The sequence below is a fragment of the Eurypyga helias genome, unplaced genomic scaffold (assembly GCF_000690775.1).
Source record: "Eurypyga helias isolate BGI_N326 unplaced genomic scaffold, ASM69077v1 scaffold6474, whole genome shotgun sequence".
NCBI classification, from domain to species: domain Eukaryota; kingdom Metazoa; phylum Chordata; class Aves; order Eurypygiformes; family Eurypygidae; genus Eurypyga; species Eurypyga helias.
This window is the reverse complement of record NW_010245534.1, coordinates 13,808-23,296: the sequence shown is the minus strand read 5'-3', so window position 1 is coordinate 23,296 and position 9,489 is coordinate 13,808. Positions and strand designations below refer to the sequence as shown.

Below are 9,489 nucleotides of genomic sequence, written 5' to 3'. Positions count from 1 at the left end.
AAACCACTTTTCACGGCCTTGGATGTGAAATCCTGGATATTTTCAACTGCTGAATGATCTATGTCTGCTCAGCTAGATTTTCTGTATACATTACACTCAGAGTCCAGGCCATATTTTGTTTAGCATTGACTTGCCAGAAAAATATCTTTGTATATGTATTTAAAAGGAAGGCTGAGATAGAGGAACTGCAAATGGTCTTATATGATTACTAATCTGTATTTAAACTGTTGAGAAAATGAGGCCTTTCCCAAATAATGTATTAGGTTTTTCTATATATGTCTAGGGAACATGCATTTTAAATTGGATCAAGGTAAACTCTAGGCTGAGCTCAACTGCCTCAACATATTCTGATGCCAGATGCAGCACTGTTGGTTAGCTGAAACCTCAAGCACTCGAACCTTTCTGTAACTGCAGCTAGAGGCCAGGTAAGGTAGCACAGGGCACATCGAGTGTCACCAGCCCACCCTGTCAGGCAAAAGCAGAGCCCCCTGTCATCTCTGTGACTAGTATAATGTGGGAAGTTCTCACTCAAATTTTTTGCATATAATATAATGCCAAACATTTCATCTTGCACTACCAGCATTTAAGCCAGTGCATACGAGTTTGTACTCTCCTGCTGGGTTCAGTCTGTTTTGCATCATTTCAGAGGCATTAAGCAGCAAACTGAAAGTACATGCAGTGTCTTTCTTACAGAAAACAAACTCTACTTTAATATGAAGCAGTCAAATCAGTAGCAAATACACTGGATTCTTAATACACATGTTCTTAATATTTTAAAATAAGAAATATATAGGAAAATTAAAAGGTCTAGCACTTTCTGGGCAGGGCAGCACAAGCTATAAATAGAGAGGCACTGAACATTGCTGCTCATACACTGAAAGCACATCTGTGAGTGCTGGGTGGCACATAAGCACCTAGGCTAATGCTAAACCTGAATCAACTAAGTTATTAATAACAGCACAACTGGGTCAGCAGTGTATTGAGCATAGACTTATTTATCATGTTTCCTGAGTCAGTTTGCAGCCTGCCCTAAGCTTTCTGCAATTGTAACTAGATCGTTATTGAACAAGAGTTAGGTGATGGAAAGCTTATGCAAATAATATGCACTATAGTTTTTGAAATACTGAGGTGCTCTAGATTTGTATGTTAGATCAACCAAGGAGAATGCTAAGGCTTATATCTGGATTCAGGGGACTAAGCTTCCTGATTTGGTCTCAAAAATAAGGAATATTGTAAAACATGCTGTTCTTGAGAGATGCCTGCTGTACTGGATGAAATCCTTAAAAAATGTGCAGTTTCTATTCTATCTTTATCTAAAGGGGGAAAAAAATAGACTAGAGCTTGATGTAAAACAAGGAGAGAGGTTTTTGGTGCACTATCTGATCTCAGAGTGCACCAGCCTTGCCAGCATCATCTTGCATCAGCTTCTTGATAAAGGGGCAGTTCTGATTGATTGATGTATTGCAATATTGAATACTACATCATCTAACTTACAGGCACCTAAACCACTTAATGGACTTGATACCAGCCTGGTAGCTAGTTATTTTGTAATCGTGTAAATATTTAGATGCTGAAGCATTAGATCAGAGAAGTCTGCATTCTGCATGAGATGCTCACTCAGGGTAGGCAAAGTCAGGCTCCTTTTTGTGACTTAAGTACCTTATTATGGCCTGGAAAAACTAATTTACAGACTGAAATGCTTTCCTGAAATTTAGTCTTAAGGTTGATCCTAAGTACTTTTCTCTCAACATGTGGATGATGATCTACTTCTACCAACGCTCTGGGTTAAGTTGTCATTGGCAAGCCTCTAGTAGTTTTTTCTTCCTAAGCAGATTGGCGGTCATGTTTTCTTCCTCTCTAAGAGCTCTCCAGCTAGTAGGGTGCAGCATATTCAATTCCAGACAGCAGGAACGAAAATAGTTTTGGGAGCTTTTTTCTAGAAATACAGCATCTGAAGATTTGAGATATCTTCCCATTCCCACCCCCCACAGCTATGCTGTAGATGAGGAGAGATTTTGAAGATCTTGTTTTGGTTCTAAGCATGGAAAGGGGCATTTAGCCTTTCTATTGCTAATTGTTTAACTGTATTTTCAACATAAATCGTGCTTTGCTCTTGATTGATAGTATGAAACACACTCACTTTTTTGGGGTCTAAAATACTTCAGAATTTTTTATCTTTAAAGTCTTTCTTGTTGTTATACAGCAACAAGACCATGCACAAGATGTAATGATTCTAAATCAACATTTTGCTTGGGTGCTGTGCATCAAAACTTAACTTTTCTGCAACAAGTAAAAAATTATTATAAAACAGAACAATTGTAATAGTACTCTAGCAAGTCCAATTTATATGGTACATTGTCACAAAAGAATACCTTGGGAAAGGCAGAATGGCTATACAAACCTACTAATATGCTTTAGAAACTCCTTGCAGGAGCTAGAACAACATACTATTAAAACTCCAAATACATATTCAATATGTGTATTTTTAAAGAAAACTTTATAAATATGCAAATTTAAGATAAACAAATACAGAATAAAATGCACTAAGAAACTGATATGTAGACAAAGGTTTATTTACACCATACAACATTTTAAATATTTTATACACAGCTGCAGCAGAGAAAGCTACTCTGAGCTTTCCAGAGAAAACTGCAATAATAAAGATGTGAAATATATTATTCATATAAAAGTGAGATTATTACTTTATTGCATTTAAAGCAATGAAGAATGTAGCTCAACAGACATTCATTTAATGACAAAACCTTTGCTTTTATATTATAAAGTAAAAAGTGTAGTAATGGCCAAACAGACTGTTATAAACTTTAAAAACTGCATAAATATATACATTGTGCTTCATGGTGAAGTTTTTTGAAAACTAAACCAAATGAAGCTGTTACAACATGAATCGTTGCTTGAGGTTTATCTATAAAGATTACCTTACAAATCCATTCCACGGGTACTTACAACACACGATGGTAAGAATTGTACACCTGGTTCTCCACTAGCCGCACTAGTGGGAATATACTGTACGAAAAAAACCACTGACATTTGGCACAGGAAGAGCCTGACATAAAGTAGTCACAATGTTCAGACAGGAGCGTCAGGATTCCCAAAGTCTCTTTATTGTCAGTGCAATGATTTTTTGTTTTGTTTCCTTTTGTTTTTGTTTTGTTCAGTTTGTTTTTGTGTTTGTTAAACTTCTGTTTGAAAGTCACCTTCTTGCACATCTAAAGGCAAGTTCAGACACTTCTCCCATTCTGCTGGTCTGAGTTCTAAAGCATCTTTTGCCTCTGTGTCCAATACATTTATCGTTGTATAGTGTGGGTAGTCGCCTGTGGTTTTGAAAGTGTCCCATGGAGCCTTGTTTGGTGCTGAGTTCTCCTGAAGACCAGAGAAAAAAGAAGAATTAAAAACAAGGATGAAATAATCTGTTTTCTGTTTATAAGGCTGTTCGCTAACGTGCTCTCATGAGACGACAGAGAAGCCAGAGAGGGGAAACGACTTTGCAGGGAGCCAGGCTGGCGGGTGTTGGGCACCGTTGAGACTCTTTCTCTGTGAACAACCAGCACTTTGGCAGGCTCCTCACCTGAGCTGCCAGCTAAGCCCTGTCTTTCACAAGAACCAATGCACGTGAGGAATGGCTGAGTGATCCAGTACCGATAGCCATCTTCTTAACAGAGGTTATGTAGAGAAGTGGGAGAAGAGAAGGGAATTGAGAAGAACTTGCTGCCTGAAATATGGAGTGATTTGAAACAGAGACAGCCAGTTGGGGTTTAGACTGGGGCAGGTGCATGAGAGAACCACAGAAACCTAGCCCTTGAAAATGCTGTGAGATCTACCTTGCTTCAAAGACTGATGAGCTCATGTATATTAGGATTAACAGGCTGAAAGCCGGTTATTTTGACTGCATCCCCTGATTTTTTTTTTTTTTTTAATGCTAAGTTTTACAGGGTAAAAGACATTATGGTCTAAGACCAATTTAATTAGTGATTTCTGCTGTAACAGGTTTGGTGGGACTTAGTTGCCAAAACGTAATATTTTTGCACCATTTTAGATACTTTTCAATTTTTTATCTGATCTCCAACAATCTTTCATGAGAGGTGCAGGTCTCCTTTGATTCCTGTGTCATCAATGCCTGTACACTGCTGTAGAGTAAGACACCTGAGGCTGTCTAAAATAGCCTGAGATGCCTATATTTAGGTACCTGGATCACTCTCTGACTGTCTTACAGATAGACCATTCCTCTAGGCAGCTTTTATTAGCACACCTTTCAAAAACATAGCACTGATGCAAAACAGTAAATACAACTCTTCCTCTGAGATTCCCTTTGAGATTTTGCATTATTTCAAGCTTTACATGGACAGTAAATCTCAAACAGGGAGGTGAATGCAGACTTTACATGTCAACAAATCTCAGAAGGGAGAGTGTGTGAGAAGTGGGTGCAGAATAACACGTATCACAGCTAAAGGTTCATCAAAGAGTCAGGGCCAAATTTCTGCTGGATTAAGATGATGTAAATCCATTGGCCCCACATCTGCTTAATACCTCTTCTTCATGTCTGAGAGCAGCTCTTCTGAAAAAGTTACAGAATACAATGATTCTAGCTCAGTTCTATTTAATATACAATTTTCACATTATAAAATTATATCTAAAATTATTGCTAATCATAATATTACTGCTAACAAATATGTCACACTAAATTAGCTGTTTTAATTAGGCAGAATCAACTATTTCCTTGCTCTCATTATCAGATGTAGTCAGAGTGTTATGCATGTGTGTATGAATGTGTGTGTATAAATTTGAATTATGATGACAGCAGAGTCAACTCAGGATGATTTAATTTTTGCTTTTCCTACGGTAAATATTTATAAGCCTATTATGGAAAAGACACAACATTACAGAGACCCTGTGCACTTTCTGGACGGTCTCACGTATAGGTGAATCTATATGGACTTGTTTGTAGTAACTAATTTAATATCTGGTTCCCTAGCTAGAGGAAAAGCCCTACTGGCGAAATTACATTAGTGATCTGCTTTCTCTGAATAAAGTCCTTTAGACTCAGTAGACACAAACAGACAAATCTGAAATGTGTTCCCTACAGTCCAATTACTTGTCATCTGTAATGATGTCAGTGACTTTGTTATGGTCTAGTTGTAAAACCTAATGAGACTTGTCATAGGTTAGATTACTGAAACTATCCTTTTTTCTAATATCTGAGGCTATCTAAAGGTAGCGTAGAGTGAGGACTTCTTGCTGAATTCAAAAGACTCTTCTTCATTGTTGTTGATAAAGATCCAACATATTTTAAATATCTAAGAAGGAAAACTTACCATACTGCCTGATTTTGGTACATCCCGAAATCTGTCCAGCGTCTGAAATTTCTGATTTAACTCTTGAAACAATTCCATGTGCCTCTTTCTTGTATGCATGACCTTCTGCAAAATGCAATATAATTGCTTATATTTATAATTGAATCTGGGCTTTTTAAAGAGAAGCATTATTTTTCCCAACATAATAAAGTAAATTGAATTTGGCATTTTTTCTTTTCCCTATAGACTTGACCAATGGAAGTGAATTGCATTGAGCCTTCCCTCTGCCGTTTAATAGTCTTCCTTTGTACAAGAGACTGTTTTGACCCCACATTTATTGAGTTGCTGAAATTAAGGGACACTGGTTTTGTTAGCCTAGAAGTATTTTGAAAATGATAGCAGATTCTTAGAAGGATATTTCTCCTGCACATTAGGAATATTTTCTAGAATTTCTGTTTTCAGCATGAATGCTAATATTTTAATTTCTATAGGAATGCAACAGCAGTTTATAATGATCCTTATCAGAATAACTTCTATGAGGCAACTGAACTTAGAAATTTTGGCCTGAAACGGAAAAGCCTCACATTTTACGTCTTTTTAATTAGACATCTTCTTGTCATTCAGATCATCATAAAATGCAGTTGAAATAGCATTCATATTAAGCAAAGTAGGCACAGTTTTTCAATTTTACTTCCTTTCTTATGGACTGAGCAATTGGAAACTACCCTCCCGCTAGCACATGCACAGGACAATCTTCCACAAATACTAATCATATGGCACTCTTGTGCGAGAGCTGGAGACCTCAAACAGACCCTACAGTTGGAGAAGCCCTTGGCAACAGCCATGGCCATGTATCTGCCTTGGCAGCTACATGAGAGAGTGAAGCCTGTTCTTTCCAATCAAGTTCACACTCAGGTATGGATTCAGACCAGCCTCTGGAGCAAATCCAAAGGCTGCTTACTGTTCAACCGATCTCATGGTTCTGTGGTATGGGTGGAAAGGGGACAGGAGAGATGGAGGATGCTTCAGCTCAGTCCAACAGCAGATGGGCTCAGATTGGCTTTACTTAAGCTTTTGTTACTACCTGAACTTGAGTTACAGCCAGGGCAGCAGCCAGCAACGTTGACAGAAAAGGTACAGGACACCAGCCTCTATGCAAGTCCACTAATAGTCAAGCCTGATTTTCCCTGGTGTTGTACATGACAAACCCTGCAAACTTATGTACGTGGTGCCTGAGTGTGACCCTTCCCAGCAAGTAAGGCTTCTGCCAAGTCTGGGTTAGTACCTTTTAAAATGGAGTGACAGCATCTGAACCTCAAATAATGCTTTATCAATACCATTTTTAACTTTTATCTTTCACTTGCATTGTGATTATAAATTTCAGGGAATGTAGCTGCTCTCTTGATCATACATTTTTACTGCTTTGCTGTAATTACCATATCATCCTCAGTATAGCTACACCGTAGCTTACAACTTGTTTCACTTCTGAGAACAGGAAATTGGCAGCATTATTCACAAAAGAGAGATGAGATACAGCAAGCAATTAAAAACCTATTAACCTAACATGAGTTGTGGGGTGAATAAGGGAAACAATTTTGCAGGATTTGGTGAGGAACTCCTTGCAAAATGTAATTTAGCTAGAGATAGCTGATCTAAATTTATGAGGGAGTTTCACTTAAGTGACTTCCTAGGGATTCTTTTAAGCTATTGCTGTTATGGTACACAGGGATATGTAGCAAATTTCATATACATGGAATTTAAAAAAGAAAGGTTCCGCTTCAAAGATTATTGGCTAGAATAAGGATACATGGTCATGGGAATAAAACAGATTTGGTGGGTTAAAACACTGGCTCTAAAAGCAGGAAATAGCATATGACTGTGAAACAAGTATCTCCATTTGGAAACTTTTTAATGGAAGGCTAGGAATAGAGAGAATACTACTTTCTGATATTTTTCTGAATTGTGTACCCAAGAATTTGTTAAATAGCAAATACGAATAATGCAAATGTCTTATTCAGTTCATTACATTATTCCTGAGGAGAAGCAGGTGGGAGGAGAAATTAAACACTTGCAGTGGGAAGTCTGCCAGAAAAAAAAGGCTTTAAATTTTATTCTTAATAGCAGAATGACTGGTATGCACATGTACCTATGGATCTTTTCATTGCTTTGTGCTTTCCTGGCTTCCATTCCATAATTCCTACCCACTGCCACCCACCCCTCCCCACTGCTTATAAAGAATGATCTGAACTGAAGGTACAGTAACTTAAATTTCCAACTTTAACTCTTTTTTTCTAGACATCTTTAAAGTTCCTTGTTAGAAAGCGCCATCTTATCCCAATATGCTGCGTTGCATAACCCCCTCTCTTTTATTAGAAAATAACACAGAAATTATTTTTGGGGTTTAATCTGTGCAACGTGGAAAACACAGCTTTATCAAACCTAGCCATACATAAATTTTATCAATACAGAGCTGGAAATCTTGACTACAGGATGACTGTAGTAGCATCAGGACCTGAGCAGGATGGAAGATGAGCTTGTCATGCTGCCCTTCGAAACCACACCTTCTTTAGGTGTAGTTGGAGATCTGCCCATGAATGCCACACCCCCTCCAGAAGCACCTGAGTTGGCCACCTGGCCACAGACATGCACCCGGTGATTTGTCCTGCAGGTTCCACAACTCTTGTGCCTCACACCCTAAGGGAGGTCAGTCTGAACTGACACCCCTTCCATATTTCTCCCCCCACTCACAAGAGACGCCAAGTGTGTGTTTGGAAAACACTCTAGTCTCAGAAGAGGATTCAGAGTGAATTTTCTAAATTTTTGACAGGGTTTTAGCTAAACTCTAGCTCAAGCACAAATATTCTCATGAAGATTTGTGGTCAATTGTATGACTAACGATAGTAATAATAATTTGCCTTGGAGATTTTCTATATTGTCACAGATAAAAACGCTGTCTCTCACATATTGTACGAAATAGCTAAGCAAAAAGAACAGATGGGGGGATGCCCTCCCAGCCCTATAGTGGAAACACGCTGTGTATTCAAGATGTTATAGGTATGATCGGTTGCCAAATTTAGGAACGGGAAAGGATTTTTCCCTGCAGGTACATTTTTTTTTCCCACCTTTGTCTTCAAGAGATGTCTTCAGGTTAGTAAGAGAACAATTTTAAACTTTTGTGTGAGTTTGTAACGTTGCCACAATGAACAGCTATTGCAGATGAGATTCTGAAAGAATGCAGCTCCAGAAACTACTGATCAATTTGGCATTATTGCTGGTGAAAGTCTACTGCTTTTTGGAAAGAAAAGAAGATACTCTGGCATTCACACTTGCCTTGTGTATCCTGGCTCTCCCTCATGGGTGGAGCACAAAAAGAGCCAGAGATAGCTTGCATCCTGGGAAGCACTTCTCTGAATTATTTGGCATAAATTTTATTACCAGAGTAGATCCAATGAATGCCTCATAAAAAGGGGAGAGTGGGGTGGATATCTGGGGAAATCCAGGATTCAGACCCTCTCATAGAATTTAAGGGTAATAGTGATCCTGAATCCTAAAATGTATGTAAATAATACTGTTTAACACTCCTGTATGTTTTTGTGTCAGCCCACTCCTATTATAAAGTCCACCTGGGAATTTCCACAGCATCTGTATTTCTGTTCAACATAATTAGAATGAATTTTATTTGATCTGACAACTAAGTATTAGTGCTGAGCCTTCATGAAAAATCTACCTGTCCAGCTTTAGGGAAAAACAGAACATAATGACTGGAGTTGGAAGATAGTTAGCTGGGGTTACCACAGCCAGCAGCATCAAGGATCCAAAATTCTCAGACCTATGAATTTTTGTCATGTTTTGGATACTGGATTGCATGAATGAGTCTAAACTAATCCTTGGTAATAGCAAGACAAGAGCTGTAAAGCTGTTGCATGTTCACTGTTCATTTTAGCAAACTTCAAAGTTCAACTGTATTAGTGTTTTGCAAAATCTATTAGTGGACAGTGTATCATGTAGCAGAAATACTTTCTGCCTACAGACTAAACCCAGTATGTTATAGTCTGTCCCCTTTTTTTCTGCATAAAGGGATAATTTAAGAATGTAATGGTAAACTATTTAGGAAGGGAAAACGAGATACAGGTGGCACAGTTCTTGAGAGCCTCCTCTCTAACCAACTTAAGATCTATGG

At 38.2% G+C, this 9,489-nt stretch overlaps 1 protein-coding gene across 1 annotated transcript; it reads right to left on the bottom strand.

Moving 5' to 3' along the window:
- Positions 1 to 2,557: 2,557 nt before the first annotated feature.
- Positions 2,558 to 5,429, bottom strand: LOC104508459 (brain-specific angiogenesis inhibitor 3-like). Its single transcript, XM_010150097.1, has 2 exons — positions 5,331 to 5,429; positions 2,558 to 3,381 (listed from the first exon to the last, which is right to left on the bottom strand). The coding sequence occupies exons 1-2, from the start codon at positions 5,427 to 5,429 to the stop codon at positions 3,193 to 3,195; spliced, it is 288 nt and encodes a 95-aa protein (XP_010148399.1). The 3' UTR covers positions 2,558 to 3,192.
- Between the last annotated feature and the right edge of the window lie 4,060 nt (positions 5,430 to 9,489).

Bases quoted from the DNA above. Each gene is read 5' to 3' on its own strand.
- LOC104508459 (XM_010150097.1), bottom strand. From the start codon at position 5,429: ATGCATACAAGAAAGAGGCACATGGAATTGTTTCAAGAGTTAAATCAG. The intron at 3,382-5,330 runs GTAAGTTTTCCT...TCTGGTCTTCAG, and splicing joins TACCAAAATCAGGCAGTATG to GAGAACTCAGCACCAAACAA.